Raw genomic sequence first — 17,893 nt, forward strand, 5'->3', positions numbered from 1 at the left:
TTTAAGGAAATATTCAAGAAAAGTAAACGACATTTCTGAATAAAGAAAGTAAAAGATTCAACATTTAACTGTTGGAGTTCTGCCCTGTCACGAACCTGTGGTTCTGGAGCCCGCACCATGGCAACAGACAGATTCCGCCCCGCACCATGGCAACAGACAGATTCCGCCCCGCACCAAGATGGCGGCCGGAGCGTGACCTCACTAGCGCACACCGGAAGTGGCCCCGCGGGGAGGGCGGGTTGCCGTTATACATCCGGGTCAGAGCGGCGGGGTGACCCTGACGGCCATGGGGGCGCATCTAGCGCGACGGTACTTGACTGAGCCGGACACCGAGCCAGAGCCCCGCAAAATTCCCAGCTTCCCGCCGGATCTGGGCTTTCCGGAGCGGCAGGAGCGAGGTGAGTGAACCCCGGTGACCGGTTCATGGCTCACCTATGGACATCCCATAATAATGTAGCATTCTGGAGTGAATGACCCCTCTGGACATCCCATAATAATTGCTGAGTGATCCCCCTCTGGACATCCCATAATAATTGCTGAGTGATCCCCCTCTGGACATCCCATAATAATTGCTGAGTGATCCCCCTCTGGACATCCCATAATAATTGCTGAGTGATCCCCCCCCCCCCCCCCCGGACATCCCATAATAATTGCTGAGTGATCTCCTCCCCCCCCCTCTGGACATCCCATAATAATTGCTGAGTGATCCCCCTCTGGACATCCCATAATAATTGCTGAGTGATCCCCCTCTGGACATCCCATAATAATTGCTGAGTGATTCCCCCCTCTGGACATCCCATAATAATTGCTGAGTGATTCCCCCCTCTGGACATCCCATAATAATTGCTGAGTGATCCCCCTCTGGACATCTCATAATAATTGCTGAGTGATTCCCCCCTGGACATCCCATAATAATTGCTGAGTGATCCCCCCCCCCCCCCCCGGACATCCCATAATAATTGCTGAGTGATCTCCTCCCCCCCCTCTGGACATCCCATAATAATTGCTGAGTGATTCCCCCCTCTGGACATCCCATAATAATTGCTGAGTGATCCCCCCCCCTCTGGACATCCCATAATAATTGCTGAGTGATTCCCCTCTGGACATCCCATAATAATTGCTGAGTGATCCCCCCCCCTCTGGACATCCCATAATAATTGCTGAGTGATCCCCCTCTGGACATCTCATAATAATTGCTGAGTGATTCCCCCCTGGACATCCCATAATAATTGCTGAGTGATCTCCTCCCCCCCCTCTGGACATCCCATAATAATTGCTGAGTGATTCCCCCCTCTGGACATCCCATAATAATTGCTGAGTGATTCCCCCCTGGACATCCCATAATAATTGCTGAGTGATCTCCTCCCCCCCCCTCTGGACATCCCATAATAATTGCTGAGTGATTCCCCCCTCTGGACATCCCATAATAATTGCTGAGTGATTCCCCCCTCTGGACATCCCATAATAATTGCTGAGTGATCCCCCCCCCTCTGGACATCCCATAATAATTGCTGAGTGATTCCCCTCTGGACATCCCATAATAATTGCTGAGTGATCCCCCCCCCTCTGGACATCCCATAATAATTGCTGAGTGATCCCCCCTCTGGACATCCCATAATAATTGCTGAGTGATCCCCCTCTGGACATCTCATAATAATTGCTGAGTGATTCCCCTCTGGACATCCCATAATAATTGCTGGGTGACCCCTCTCTGAATATCCTATAATAACTGCTGAGTGACACAACCCCCCCCCCCCCTCAGATTTCCCATAATAATTGCTGAATGATTCTGGACATTCCATAACAATATAGTTTCCTGCTGGTAAGAATATAGGACCCTTATTTCTCAATATCACTGAATCAGAAATCTATCAATCTCTATCTAAAAGCCTACGCTTTCACAGATTTCTGTGGTTGAGAACTCCAGCGATTCACTACAGTGAGATGTGCAGCATGGAAACAGACCCTTCAGTCTAACTCATCCACGCTGACCATATATCCAAAATTAATCTAGTGCCATTTGCCAGCACTCTAAACACATATCCCTCTAAACCCTTCCTGTTCATGTCTGCATCCAGATGCTTTTTAAATGTTGCAATTGTACCAGCCTGCACCACTTCCTCTCGCAGCTCATTCCATGCACACACCATCCTTTGCGTCAAAACGTTGCCCCTTGGGTCCCTTTTAAATCTTTCCCCTCTCACCCTAAACCTATGCCCTCTAGTTCTGGACTCCCCAACCCCAGGGAAAAGACCTTGTCTAATTATTCTATCATGGCACCTCATGATTTTATAAAGCTCTATAAGTTCACTATCTTCACTCTTCCTTATGTAGAGACCGAAGTGGCTTCCCATTATTTTGAAATTGTGCCCTATGGTTCTAGACCAGGCAAATATTTATCTACCCTATCTATCCCTTTAAACATTTTGTAAGTTTCAATGAGATCACCTCTCATTCTTTGAAACATAGGATAGTCCTATCATCCTGAGAACAAGTCTGATGAATCTTTGTTACATTCCTCAATGGCATTAATATCCTCTCCTAAAGTAAGGGGACAAAGCTGCAACGTATTCTTGTTGCAGTCTGGCCAAATTCCTGTACAAATGAAACAAGATTTATCTACTTCTGTACTCCAGTCCTCTTGTGATAAAAGTTAAAATCCATTAGCCATCCTAATAGCTTGCTGCACTTGCATGTCACCTTCGGTGATTTGATGATACCCCAAGTCTTTTTGTACACTTACATTTTGCAATCTCTTACCAGCTAAGAGATACACTGCATGCCTATTCTTCCCATTGAAGTGAATTACCTTTCAATTTTCTGCACTGTCTTCCATCTGCCATATTCTTGCTGACTCTGTCTAAATTCTATTGAAGGTGGTATGCATCTTCCTCTCAGCTCACATTCCCACTGAACTATGTCACCTACATCACATTTAATCCTTCCTTCCAAATCATTGAAATTGTGAAGATCCTAGATGAGGCTGCAAATTAGGGACCTAAGGGTGGTGCATGTATGGAATGAGCTGTCAGAGGAAGTGGTAGGGCTGGTACAATTACAACATTTAAAAGGATGGGTATATGAATAGGAAGGGTTTAGAGGGATATGGGCCAGGTGTTGGCAAATGGGACTAGATTAGTTTAGGATATCTGGTTGGCATGGACAAGTTGGCGCAAAGGGTCTGTTTCTGTGCTGTACTCCTCTATGACTCTAGCGAACCTTTGGAATTCTCAACCACAGAGGGCTGTGGGTCTAGTTAGGGACCAGAATCCTTTTATGTTTAAAGTCAACAAAAGGTGACAGAACACTTGTAAACAGAACAAAGCCACAAAATTCCATAGTTTTGAACAAACAAGACAAACAGAATTATGTAGTAAATATGGGTAATCCAACACCTCTAATAGCAAATGCTATCAAGACAAAACCCATGGATTTCTCAGTGATTCCTTCCAGATGTTAATGACACAGTGGGTCATCAAATATCATTAAAACTCACAAGGGATGAGAATTCCTCACTTTTCCTGATCTGGCCTTGAAATGTCCACTCGAGCTGTTCCTGTTTTAGACGATAACCCTCCTGTCCTGGACTCCCTGCATGCCAAAACTGCACTCCCAAACCTATTCACTGGCTCAAACTCCAGCTTTTCCCTCTCTGCTAAGTTTCCCAAATTGAAATAGCAACTTGGTTTTCCCAATCTCTAATCTTACTCAGTTACATTAAGCAAATACTGCTTGTAAGCTTTCCAGCTGCTCGCAGCTTCTGCCAACACAAAACCCAAACATCCCACTATCTCTATTCTTGAGGACTACTCCCGTGGAGTCTGTACCCGTCCCCATTTTTGTCCAACTAACCAGAGGACTTGGAACTGCTTTTTAGTGACTCTTGAACTATTCTAAGCGCCCTATCATAAGACTCATAAAAACTCTTTCCCTGATGATGGGGAAAAATTGAATGGTGCCACTGAACATCTTTTGAAATGGTCTCATTTCTGACTTGCATTCACTCAGTTCTGGAAATTGATTTTATTGCAATATATGTTGCTTTGGGGCTTCCCATAATAATGTAGTATTCTGCTGCTAATTAACTACAGTCCTTTGTATTAATGGGTGCATTTCTGTGGCAGCTTCAACTTTTTGATCAGCATCTGATCAACTTTTTGATTACTGAGTATCATTACACTATCTGTATTTGAGTATCACCTCTACTGCATTATAAGTAAGTTTGGATGTGATTTGTATTCAATGGCCCAATCCTCCTCTTCCTCTGCAGTACTAGCTGTAGGTTTATTCATTTTTGAACTGTTAATAGCATTTGTAAATTTTATTCAATAACACTTCAGATTTAACATTGCGTAATTCAGTTTCTTTCAGCAGTGTATAACACTTCAGAGCATCTCACATTGCAGATTTATATTTGCAATGTATGTCTTGTGTCAATTGTTGAACCTGCAGGTTTGAGGTAGTTTCCAGTCCCTCACTGGACTGTGTCAGGAGGGCCCTGGATTTTTCCTGTTGGGCATCTACTAAAGATTTAGTGCTTCCCTCAACCAGTCGCAGCCTTCAGAACGTACTGACCAGTAACACTCTGTCATCGACAGCTCTGGGAGACCATAAGGGTTTAATCAGACTGAAGAGTGTCTGTAGTTTTTGTATCTGGCATAAGATGATAGACTGATTCATAGATAGTCATGCTGTACTGGTGTTCCTGAGCTGTCCTTTTTCTGAAGAGCTGTGTTTGCATGTCCTTTTGAAGAGAAGACCTGTTATCTGCTTCATGGAGCAGGCCTTCCTGAGTTCACAGACGTTTACAACACAGAAGGTGGCCATTCAGCCCATTATGTCAACAAAGGTTTGACTGCATTGATTCCAGTTTCCAGTTTTGGCCCACAGCCATGGTGGCTGCACAATGCAAGTGAATATCTAAATACAACACAAATGTTACAAGAGTCTGTGACTCAACTACCCTTTCAGGCGGTGACATTTGATGCTAAACCATCTCTCGCTGGTATTGTACAACAAAAATAAACAGTTCTCACATAACCAGAATCTATGGGCTTCTTTATACCTTTTCCATATTATCGTGATTGTGGGTTTGTTCGCCAAACTGGGAAGTTGATTTGCAGTCGTTTTGTCCCCTGACTAGGTAACATCTTCAATCCTGTGGATCCTCCTGTGAAGCGCTGCTGTACTGTCTCTTCGGAATTTATTTGGTTCTGTTTTTGCTGCTTCTGGTTGCCAGTTCCGGTTGTTCATTGTGGGGGCTGGTATATTGGTCTAGGTCAGTGCTTGTTGATGGAGTCTGTGGATGAGTGCCATGCTTCTAGGAATTCTCTGGCTGTCCTCTGTTTAGCTTGTCCTGTGACCGTAGTGTTGTCCCAGTCGAATTTGTGGTCCCTGTCATCTGTGTGTATGGCTACTAAGGACAGCTGGTCGTGGTGTTTAGTGGCTATTTGGTGTTCGTGGATGTGGACTGCTTGTTTGTTCTATATAGTGTTTCATGCAGTCTTTGCATGGAATCTTGTAAATTATGTTCGTCTTGCACCTGATGGGTACTGGGTCTTTTGGTCTGATGGGTTGTTGTCTGAGCGTGGCTTTCAGTTTATGGGCTGTCATGAATCCCAGTGGTCGGAGAAGTCTGACTGTAAGTTCGGAGATTCTTTTTTAGAAAGGTAGCGTGGTTAGTGAGTTGGGTCGTGGCATGTCCCCGTGGTGTTGTTTGTCTGTTAAGCAGCTGCGGATGAAGTTGTGGGGGTATCCATTCTTGGCAAAAACTGCAGAGCTGTAGTTCTTCCCTTCGTAGCCGTTTTGAACAGGGTCCTAACGCAGCTTCTGTTGTTTGTTTGTGTGTGTGTGTACATTTCCTGTACACTTGTGTGGTGCATTCACCGTTCTGTGTTCTTTGTACCATCCCATCTAGGAATGGGAGTTGACTGTTGATTTCCTCATAGCTTGTAATATGATCCCTGTCATTATGGTGTTGATGATCTGGTGTGTGTTCTCTTTCTGTTCTTTTAATGCGAACAAAAGTGTTGTCTACATATCTGATCCAGAGTTTAGGTTGGATTTGTAGTAGAGCTATTTGTTCCAATCTTTGCATCACTGCTTCTGTATTGAGCCCAGAGGTGGGTGAGCCCATAGGTGTTCCATTGATCCGTTCATATTTTTGGTTGTTGAATTATCCACATCCACTAACACCAACTAGCCACTAAACGCCACAACTATCTGTCCCGAGTAGCCATACACACAGATGACAAGGACCACAAATTCGACGGGGACACCGCAATGACTATAGGACAAGCTAAACAGAGGGTAACCAGAGAATTCCTAGAAGCATGGCACTCATCCACAGACTCCATCAACAAGCAAATAAACCTAGACCCAATATACTGGCCACTACAACGAACAAATGGAAGCAGCAGAGCCGGAGCCAAATAAATTCCACAAGACATAACACAGCAGCGCTTCACGGAGGCTCCAAAACACTGAAGATGTCACCTAGACAGGAGATGAAACATCATCAAACAACTTCCCAGCGTGGTGAATATACCCACAATTACAAAAACCAGTACCCAAGCTACAAATCTTTACATAAACCTTTTCCATATTATATTAAATAGGCATTTGCTGAAGGCACCTCGTGGTCGATTTTGCTGAAAACGATCACTTAAATAAGCTGTATGGACAGATTTCAGAATATTTCCAGAATTTTCTGTTGCAATTTGTTAGCCTACTCAGAGAAATTTGCTTAATAACTCATCCATTGTATTTGGGAGTCCATGATCCTAAATACTCCCTTCCCTCCCTCTGATTGATTGATTGTGTCCAGTTCTGGTCGCTCTACTATAGGAAAGATAGAGAGGTTTTGGAGAGGGTGCAAAGAAGGTTTACCAGGATGCTGCCTGGACTGGAGGGCTTGCCTTCTGAAGAAAGGTTGAATAGGCTCAGACTTTTCTCTCTCTGGAGAGGAGGAGGAAGAGAGGAGACCTGATTGAGGTGTACAAAATAATGAGAGGAATAGATAGAGTCAAAGCCAGAGACTTTTCCCCAGGGCAGGATTGACTGGTATGAGAAGACATAGTTTGAAGATATTGGGAGGAAGGTGTAAAGGAGACATCAGAGGTAGGTTCTTTACACAGAGAGTTGTGAATGTATGGAATGCGTTGCCAGTGGTGGTGGTGGAAGCAGAGTCATTGGGGACAGTTAAGCAACTGCTGGACATGCACGTGGATAGCAGTGAGTAGAGGGGTGCGTAGGTTAGGTCTCGGCACAACATCGTGAGCCTAAGGGCCTGTTCTGTGCTGTACCTTTCTATGTTCTATGTTCTATGACATCCAGTTTCCTCTTATCCTTCCGACTCCTACTTTAAAGCTATGTTTCTTGGATATTGCCCTCTCCGTATGTGGGAAAAGTGCCTTCTTATCTGCTCTAACACTGCCCATATTAATCCAGTGCACTACTGTCACGTCCCCTCTCTGCCATCACTGCTGGAGCATGAAATGATCTTGAAGTAATGAGCCAGCTCTGATAGCTCCCCACCTCTTGTAGATCCAGCCCAGCACTGATTCCATCAGCTACAGGTAGGAACGGATTCTGCATATGTTTATGGAGTTAGGGCAGTTCCTTCTGTGTGTCTCACCTTCTGAACACCTTTAAGGATGAGGAACCTGTTAATGTTCACTTTGACTATTTCTCACTTGTGCCTGGGACTCAGAAGTTTTTGTATCAGAGAGGCTGTTTATTAATTATCACTTGTTAAACCAATTGAAAAACACATACTCCTGAATGTACTAATCCTAATCTTTTACAAAGATTAGTCTGGAATTCATGGAAATGCTTGTGTCATTGCAGTCTATTTAGTGTTAAGTCTCTGAACAAGGATTGCAACAGAGCATCCTATTGAGGAGTGGATACCTCTGACAGCAAGCTTTAAATTTCTGGCTGTGAGATCCAACAGGAGCTGTCACTCTCATCCTATATTAATAGAGAATGCAGCCTTTCTGTTATCCCCACAGCCAAATGCCTACCCAACGCAACTGAGGAGCTGTCTGTCCATTTACTGATGTGGAGGTGTTGGTGTTGGACTGGATTGCACAAAGTCAAAAATCTCACAACCATGGGTTATAGTCCACCAGGTCTATTTGAAACTACAAGCTTTTGGAGCCTCTGTCCCTTCCTCAGGCTCTCTTTCATTAGAGAGAGGCAGCTACTCGTGACTTCAACTTGAAGGTTATCGTTCCTCAGGTTGAGAAAGCAGGATCTTTGTCTCCAGAAATGGAATTCAACAACCCTGAGATATACACGGCCCTCTGGGACCTTCCTCCCCTCCCCTTCCTTCTGACCCCCTCCCCTCCCCTCCCCTCCCCTCCCCTCCCCTCCCCTCCCCTCCCCTCCCCTCCCCTCCCCTCCCCTCCCCTCCCCTCCCCTCCCCCAGCCCCACCTCCTGTCATGTATTCACCATCCCTCCTGATCTTCCACTCTCTGATGCTGAACGTTCTATACTCAAAGGTCACAGTTTTGACCCTCTGAGTCCTCACCTTAATGAATTTTGGGTATGACATGATATTGAATTCTTCCATCGTCTTCACCTCTGTGCCTGTTGCTTTTGGAGAAGAATCCTCTTCCTGTTCCATAGACCCCCTTTGCCCACCTCCAAAACTCTTCCTCCCTCTAGCCTTCCATTTACTCACTCTATTCATTGAGAACTGTCAACATGACATTGAACGCCTCAATTTCCCTGCCCATACCAGCCTATCTCCCTGTGAACTGACTCCATGCGCTCAGCTCCAACCCTAACTTTGTAATTACGCCTGCTGACAAGAGTGATGCTGTTGGTGCCTGGCAAACTGATGTCCACATTGCAGAGGCTGAGCGCCAGCTCTCAGATGCCTCTTCCTATCTCCTTCTGGACTATGATACCACAATGGAATATCAGGCCTTTGTGCCCACTACAGTGACAAACCTCATCTCATCTGGTGATCTCCCTCATGTGTCCCACTTCCTCCAAGCTGATAGGTGTCCAACCCCACACAGCTCGCTTCTATCTCCTTCCCAAAATTCGCAAACATGACTGCCCAGGCCATTGTTCCTGCTCGTGCCCCACAGAACCTGTCTCTTCCTGTGATGCTTTCCGTCAGTTTCAGAATTTCCAGTTCAGGGACTCGAGCTGTCTCCTCTTTACCATGGACATGCAATCCGTTCACACGTCCATCCCCCATCAGGCTGGTCTCGGGGCTCTCTGCTTCATCCTGGAAAAAAGGCCATCAGCCCCTCTCTTCCCTCCCAAAGCAGCAGTAGGTTCCCCAAGTCCGCACTTACCATCACACCAGCATCCAAATCCAAAGGATCATTAGCTGCCATTTTCGCCACCTTCAGTGGGATGGCACAACTGGGCACATATTCCCTTCTCCTTCCCTGTCAGCTTTCCACAACGACTGTTCCCTCTGGGACGTTCTGGTCCAGTCTTCCTTCACTTCCAACACTACCCGCACAGCCCCATGGCACCTTCCCTGCAGAAGGTGTAACACCTGCCTGTTTACTTCCTCCCTCTTCAGTATCTCACAGCCCCAACAAGCCTTCAGGTGAAGCAGCTGCAATTCACTTAATCTTGACTACTACATTTCCTGCTCACAATGTGGTCTCCTCTACATTGGGGAAACAAAGTGTAGCCTGGCTGACTGCTTTGCAGCAACCTGCATTCTGTCAATTAAAAAAAGACTCTTGAGCTCCTTGTCACCTGCCACTTCAACACCCCACCCTGTTCCCTGGCCAACATCTCTGTCCCTGACTTCCTGCAGTGCTCAGTGCAAGCTGGAAGAACAACACCTCATTTTCCACTTGGGAACTCTACAGCCTTCTGGACTCTATTGAGTTTAACAATTTGAGGAATTGAAGTACCTTCTCCCATGCCCTTACCCCAATCCCCACACACTAGGCCTTGTTATCACATGGTCTGCTATTACACGCACCACATTGTTAGCCACTAATTGTCCCTGTTTGCAGCCAATCATCCTCCCCAGCTGATTGTTATCAACTCCTTTATTTGTCCAACTGTCCTTCTCTCTCATTGGACTCTATCTCCATCTCTTGTTTACTCTTTACTCCCTCCCCCACCCTATCTTCTGCATATAAACCAAACTGCCTTCCCCCCAGGTGTCCTTGGAGAAGGAGCACGCGGGTGTCCACTGACACCCTGGAGTTGTGACTGGCCACTAAAGAAAAATAAAAAAAAATAAAAAAAAATAAAAAAAAAGAAGAAAAAAAAATAAAAATAAACCAAACTGCCATCCGTTCTGAAGAAAGGTCACTTGGACCCTAAATGTTAACTCGGGGGGGCTTCTCTCCACGGGTGCTGTCAGACCTGCTGAGAAAGCTGTGTCTGGTGGCTTGGTGCTTACTAATCTACTGAACTGTTAGGTCAAACAAGTGATACACTTGAGAATAAAGGCAAACTGCTATGGATGCTGGAGATCAGAAATGAAAACAGAAAGTGCTAGTGAACCTCAGCAGGTTTGGCAGTATCCATGGAGAGTGAAGCAGAGTTGAGGTTGACATGAATTCAAAGAATCATGGACTTGATGTTAACTCTGTTTCTCTCTTTACAGATGCTGCCAGGTCTGCTGAGTCTCTCTAGCAAATAAACTCTGACTGCCTTGAGCTTTACTGAGGGTTTTATGATGGGTGTAGTAGGTACTGACTCAATTTCCTGCCTGGGACAAAGACTGCATCCAGTAGAAATTAAATGAAGCAAGCATCTACCACCCAAAACAATGCTCCATAAAACCTAAAACATAACCAAGAAGATAATGGCCTTCAATGTTTATACTCTGTCACAAGCCACTCACAATCAAACCAGTTTTCTATTAGCACTCCAGAGCTGTCTGCTCTGAGAGACACTGGATTAGCTCACTGTTCTGAAAGAACGGTCTGACCAGGTTCAACACCCCAGCACACATGTTCTGACTCAGGGCACCCTTCCACAGAGCCTGGCTGACCACGTTTTGTTTAAAACATAAACAGACCCATATGGTGTGCTGTTTTGAAATGATATTAACACAGATATATAGCATGTAAATTAGACACTTTTCATCACATTGTGATTTTGTTTTGATAACGTTTCTTTGCAGCACCCTGGGAAGCCTTATTCTGTGAAGGATTCAGTATTGAGGCAAGTTGTAAATGAGTTGAATTGAGTGAATGAGCCTGGGATTTAACGAAGTGACCATGTGCCTTTCTCTGTTCCTCTCAGTAATGATTGCCACGCAGCAGGAGATGAATGATGCCCAGTTGCCCCTCAGTCAGCGAGATTACTGTGCTCATTACCTCATCAAGTACCTGAAGTGTAAGCGGGACATGTGGCCCAACTTCCTGGAGTGTAAACACGAGCGTCACGACTGGGATTACTGCGAGCACGAAGAGTAAGAACTTGCTTTCTTTTCACTTGGTATGCTGGCGCAGTTTAAACCCCCCCTCCCCCCGCCCTTGAATCAGCGCACTGGTTGGTGGTAGTGGTTTTGGGGCTGAGCTGGAAGTGAATCTCTGGTGACACATTAGCAGAGGCCAGCTGACAGCCTTGCACCTGGACCCTGGTAAGAATTGTCCTGTGTGGGAAAAATTATTAGCAAAGGTTATTAGGTGCAGGATTTATAATGAAAACAGTGGAAGAAGTCGCTAAACATGAAGATCAAATAGGAGGCAACATGCTCAGTTGGAAACCCTGAGATGCTCCCCACTTTCTGTCACCTCCTGACCACAATGGTACCAGACAGTACAGAGCTATACTGTCTCCTGTACACTGCCCTGCACACATTGTTTTAAACTGTTAATATTCTTGAATATTGATGAGAAGAGGCATATATTTGTCGGAGCTTGCACTTATCAAGATATTTGTAAAAATAAAATACCATTGTAAAGGAGAGCAATCTTAAGACCATAAAACTTAGGAGCAGAAGTAGGCTATTCTGCCCATCGAGTCTGCTTCCCCACTCAATTAGATCATTGCGAACTTGATAACTCCATTGTCCTGCCTTTTCCCATAATCCTTGATGGTTAAGAATCTGTCTATCTCAGCCCTGAATATACTTAATAACCCAGCATTGACAGCCCACAATGGTAAAGAATACCACAGATTTACTCCCTTCTGAGAGAAGAAATTCCTGCTCATCTCTGTCTTAAATGGGTGACCCTTTAGCTTATGTCCTTTAGTCCTAGACTTCTCACAAGGGGAACCAATCTTTACACATTAACCTAAGAATCTTGTATGTTTCAATAAGTTCACCTCTCATTCATCTAAACTGCAAGTTGTACAGCCCTGACCTAGCCATAAGACCATCTCTTCATACCCATGAAGTGAACTTTCTTTGCACTGCCTCCAATGCCAGTAGGCATTCCTTAGATAACGGAACCAAAACTATCTGCAGCATTCCAAAAATGGTCTTCTGTATTTTTGGACTCCATTCCCTTTGAAGTAAAGGCTAAAATTCCATCTGTCTACCCTGTTACCTGCTGAATTTGGATGTTAGCTTTTTGTGATTTATGCTTGAAGCTTCAAGTCCCTCAGTGTTATAGCTTTCTGGAGTCTTTCTCCATTTAAATAATGTTCAGCTCCTCTATTCTTCCTGCCAAAGTGCATAACTTCACCTTTTCCAATTTATATTCCATCTGCCAAGTTGTTGCTCACTCCCTTCATCTATATCCCTCTGTATACTCTTTGTGTCATCCTCACCTCTTGCTTTCCAAACATATTTTTGTGTCATCTTCAAACCTGGCTAAAGTATATTCATTTTCCTCATCCAAGTCATTAATATATATTGGAAATAATTGTGAATCCAGCACTGATTTCTGTGACACACCATTGGTTACAAGTTGCCAGCCTGAACGTAGCCCCTTTATTCCCAACTCTCTGATTTTTTTAGTTAGCCAATCCTCTCTCCGTGCTAATAAACCACCTCAAACACAATGAGCTCTTCCCTTGTTTATTAGCTGAACGTGTAGCACCTTATCACCTGCCTTATATTCACTGCTTCCCCTTTATAATCCTGCTTGTCATCTCCTCAAAGAATACGAATAAATATGTCAGGCATGATTTCCCCTTCCTGTCTCTGCTTGCTAATACTCTCTCTGTTCCTAAATGCACTGTTATTACATCCATCGCATCTATTCCCAACCAAATACCCAGTGCCAGACATTGAGCTAATTGATCTATGGTTACCTTTCTTTTGATCTACTTCCCTTATTGAATAGTGTTGGCAGTTTTCCAGTCCTCCGGCACTTCTCCAGAACCATGGATTATTAAGATTATTGCCAGTGCGCCCACTATCTCTGCAGTTACTTCCTCTAATATCCTAGTCTGCATCCCATTAGTCCAGGGGACCTGTTGGTCTTTAGCCCCATTAGTTTCTTTAGTGATGGTTATTGTATAAATTTCCTGTCCCCCACTTTGACCCTTGAATATTTAGTAATTTTTGAGGTGCTATTTATGCCTTCTGCTGTGAAGACTCATGCAAAGTATTTGACTCCTGGCTCTCCCATTCTCGTTTCCCCAGCCTCATTCTTGAAGGGGCCTTTGCCTTTTTGTCTTCCTGTTTATATATTTAAAGAAGTTCTTGTTGTCCATCTTCATATTCTTTGTAAGGTTATCTGCGGAATTCATTTTCTCCCTCTATTATTTTTTGGTCATCTGTTGGTCTTTATAACTTTGCCAATCTTCTGATATACCACTAATCATTGCCACATTATATGCTTTTTTCTTTCAATTTAATGCTACCCTTAACTTCCCCAGTTAACGTGGGTGGGCTTATCCCCTTCCTAGGATCCTCCTTTCTCTCTAGGATCTATGTTTGTTGTGAGCTTTAAACTATTTTCTTAACATCCGCCATTTTCTTCAACCATCTGAAGTTCCTTTCCCAGCCAGCTCTGCCCTCATTCCTTTCTAATTACCCTTAATTAAGTTTAGCATAGGACGTTTAGCCACCTTCCTTCCTCTCAAACAGAATGTAAAATTTTACAATGTTATGGCCACTCCTTTCTCAGGACCTTTTACTCTGAGAGCGAGGAGATTATGTATGGAGGCTGAGATTCCCCAGTTGCTGCTGCTCTCCTTCGCCGCTACCTTGTATGGGTTCGAGGCAGCAGCACGGCTGCTGTGAAGGCCTGCTTGACTGTGAAGGCCTCGTGAAATGCAATACGGCAGCAAAGGGGAGCTGTGGTTATCAGGGCAAGAGCGATGAAGGAACAGTGATCAGGAAATCACTGCCAAGGAGGGTGAGCCCCTCTTTGTGAGCTCCTCGTGTCTTCCCTTCAGCTCCCTCCTTCCTAAGCCCCCCCTCATTCTCAGCTGGTGGAAACGTGAGCAATGTCAGCAGCACATGCACAGCTGCGGAGGTGAGCTGTACTGGTGCTGAAATGACTGCACACAGAACAGTGTCGTCAGTGTTAAGTTCTTTTTCCTGAGATCCTTACAAACTTGATGCAACTGCAATACACAAACTTCTGTGAACACAACAAATTTTATTAAGCAAATACAGTGCAAACTTTGGAGAAGTTCTTAACACTCTTCGCCATGCTTGTGAAACATTTGTTCCTTTATACAAAATCTTTACATCAGTCAGTAATGCCCACAAGACAACCCCCAGCTACTCCATCACAGTCACATGCCACTCAAGACACAATGCAGTGACCACATCATCTCCAGAAACGATGTAATGATCAAATCTGTTGTGAATCTTAACTACAGGAAGTAGTCAGAATTCTAATTGTAATGTTCTTATTGATTTCAGAATGGGAGATGATGACACTGTAAATTCACTTCTGGATAGCTAGGAAATGGCCATGTAAATAGCTCTGAATAATGGGAGATGATAATGTAAATTCCTTACATTCTACATTTTGAGAGAGAGAGAGACATTCCACTCTAGCCTCAGGACATCCAATTTCCTGGAAGTCGTCAGAGCAAATTAACTCTTTAATATCACAATCAGTGTCTGCAGTCACTTCCTGGCATGCTGACATCAACTGCATGTGTGGGGATACTTCTATGGCCTGGAGATGCACGGGGCCATTTTGTGGTATGAGTAATTGCCCCATTTCTTCAGCAATACTCATGTTCTGTGTGACCAAACAACTACTTTCAATCTTCCTCCTGTCAGCAGATAGTGGTCTCTGAGTCTCCGATAATTGATGTGTGCTCAGATATGCTTGTGCTTTAAGTCTGTCCCAGTTGCTCTTCATAACTGAAACTCTCCAGCTCAGGCAACATCCTGGTAAATCTGCCTCTGCATCCTCTACAGTGCTATCCCATCTGTCCTATAGTGTGGATTCCAGAACTGTGCACTAGTTTAGGTGTGTCTCCCAATGTTTTTTACAGGATACTTATCCAGATGTTTAGGATTATCATTGTTGCACATTTTGAACCAGTTATCTGGCTTAGAGAATGGTCACCTGAACACAACAACCATCTAAAGGCCACACTCCCAGTGCAATGACAAGGGAGTGCTCAACTGTTAGAAGCTTCATTTTTTTGCATGGGATGTTAAATTGAGGCTGTCTACTCTGATGATGGACACAAAGGATCTCAAGTTTGTAAAAGAGGAGGGGAGTCCTCCCTGTTGTACTGTATCTAATTATTTCCGAAAGCAATGACTACTGGTTTATCAGATCTGAGAGTGTGTGCACTACGTTGCTGTTTGTTTTGGAGTAAGCACCAAATGCTATCTAAGCAACACCTGGAGTGCGCAGGTCGCTAACCTCACCTCCTCTCTCTCTGTAGTTATGTGATGCGTATGAAGGAGTACGAGAGGGAACGACGCCTGCTGATGAGGAAGAAGAAGATGAACGAGAGACAGGCAGCATGACCAACTTTTCTGAAGCTGCTGGGTAACTAGGTGTGTGTCTCCATCTGAGAACAACACCCTGGTCTAGCCTCGTTGTCCTGTGGGTAATTTTTTTGTTTTGTATATAATTCTAATACCTCCTAACATCAATAAAAGATCCAGTTATAAACCCAACCAGCTGCTTTTGAATCCTGCTTTACTCTCTTCCCCAAGGATCTCCTGTACCTGCCACACCATTTCCTGATTTCAGTTGAGTGTGTGCATGTAGAGGGAATGTGGTCCCCTTCATGAAAGGCATTTCACCGAACCTATCCTGGTCTCACCATGATGTTCCCAGAGAGAGAAGCATGACAAGGTGACTCTCCCTGTCTCCCTCCTCAATCCGGTGTGATCTGAGGATGTTCTCCTGACTTTGGAACGGTTGTCCCACTCTATATCTTCGTAATATAGCTGTGCTCTGAAAGATGGGACTCCAGTATCAAGATTGGCAGTGTGAATTTAACTCATCCCGTCTTGAAGTAGAACAGAATACGAGTGTTAAATCCTCATCCCTGACACGGACTGGAACCTGGGCTGTAATGGGTGAAAGCAGTTAATACTAACCGTTAGACTAACAGGCAAGCCTCATTTCATTCAAAAGTACTCATTTCACGTCCTGCTGCTTGAACATTAATTTGTAAACCTGAAATTATCCTCTGGTGCATCTTATGCATAAGATAAAGATGCATAGCATTAGGGTAAAGTATTGTCATGGATAGAGGATTGATAAACTGACAGGAAGCAAAGAGTGGGGATAGATGAGAGCTATTCTGGCTGGCAATCAGTGACTAGTGATGTGCCTCAGGGACCGCAATTATTTACAATTTATATCGGTGATTTGGAGTTGGGGACCATGTGTCAAAGTTTGCAGAAGACACTAAGATGAGTGGCAGAGCAAAGTGTGCAGAGGACTGAGAGACTTTGCAGAGGGATATAGATACATTGAGTGAGTGGGCAAAAGTGTGGCAGATGGAATACAATGTTAATATATGTGAGGTTGTCCATTTTGGTAGGAGTAAAAGTTAAAAAGGACAATTACTTGAATGGTAAAACGTTTTGCAGCACGCTGCTATGCAGAGTGACCAGTGTGGCCTTGTGCATGAATCACAGAAGGATGGTCTGCAGGTACAGCAGCTAATTAGAATGGCAAATGGAATTTTGTCCTTCATTGTTTTTAAACTCAATCCCTTTCACAGAGAGATGGTGTTGCATCTGTACAGGGTGCTGGTGGGGTCACACCTGAAGTACTGTGTGCAGTTTTAGTCTCCTTGAGAAAGGATGTTCAGGCACTGGAGGGGATGCAGTGGAGGCTCATGAAGTTGATTCCAGTGTTGAGGTGATTGGATTATGAGGAGAGGCTGGGTAGACTAAGATTATATTTATTGGAATTCAGAAGAATGAGAGGGTTCTTGTCGAAACATAAAACTATGAAGGGAATAGATTAGAGGCAGAGAGGATGTTTCCACTTGCAGGTGAAGCTAGGACAAGAGGGCAGATTTATAGATTATAGAGAGCAGATTAAGGACTGAATTGAGAAGAAAATTCCTCATCCAAAAGGTTGTTAACCTATGGAATTCCTTGCCCAGTGACACTACTTCATAAATGTTTTTAATGCCAAGGTAGATACTTTTTTGAACAATAAAGCAATTAAGGGATATTGTGAGTGGGTGGGTAAGTGGATAAAAACAAGGACGGTAGATGCTGTAAACCAGAGTCTAGATTAGAGTGGTGCTGGAAAAGCACAGCAGGTCAGAGAGATAAATGAGAGGAGGGTGGGGGTGCCACCAATCAACCCCACTGCCCTGTGGCCCAACATTTCATCTTCCTTTCCACCTATCTACTCCATCCTCCCCTCTGACCTATCACCTCCATCCCCACCCCCATTCAACTATTGTACTCCATGCTACTTTCTCCCCACCCCCACCTCCCTCTCATTTATCTCTCCACTCTGCAGGCACCCTGCCTCTATTCCTGATGAAAGGCTTTTTCCCCGAAATGTCGATTTTTCCTGCTCCTTGGATGCTGCC

At 44.5% G+C, this 17,893-nt stretch overlaps 1 protein-coding gene across 1 annotated transcript; it reads left to right on the top strand.

Moving 5' to 3' along the window:
• Window positions 1-231: 231 nt before the first annotated feature.
• ndufb7 (NADH:ubiquinone oxidoreductase subunit B7) lies at window positions 232-16,001 on the top strand. Its single transcript, XM_072564069.1, has 3 exons — window positions 232-398; window positions 11,246-11,414; window positions 15,764-16,001. The coding sequence occupies exons 1-3, from the start codon at window positions 287-289 to the stop codon at window positions 15,846-15,848; spliced, it is 366 nt and encodes a 121-aa protein (XP_072420170.1). The 5' UTR covers window positions 232-286; the 3' UTR covers window positions 15,849-16,001.
• Window positions 16,002-17,893: the final 1,892 nt, after the last annotated feature.

This window comes from Chiloscyllium punctatum, chromosome 46 (genome assembly GCF_047496795.1).
Source record: "Chiloscyllium punctatum isolate Juve2018m chromosome 46, sChiPun1.3, whole genome shotgun sequence".
In the NCBI taxonomy this organism is placed as follows: domain Eukaryota; kingdom Metazoa; phylum Chordata; class Chondrichthyes; order Orectolobiformes; family Hemiscylliidae; genus Chiloscyllium; species Chiloscyllium punctatum.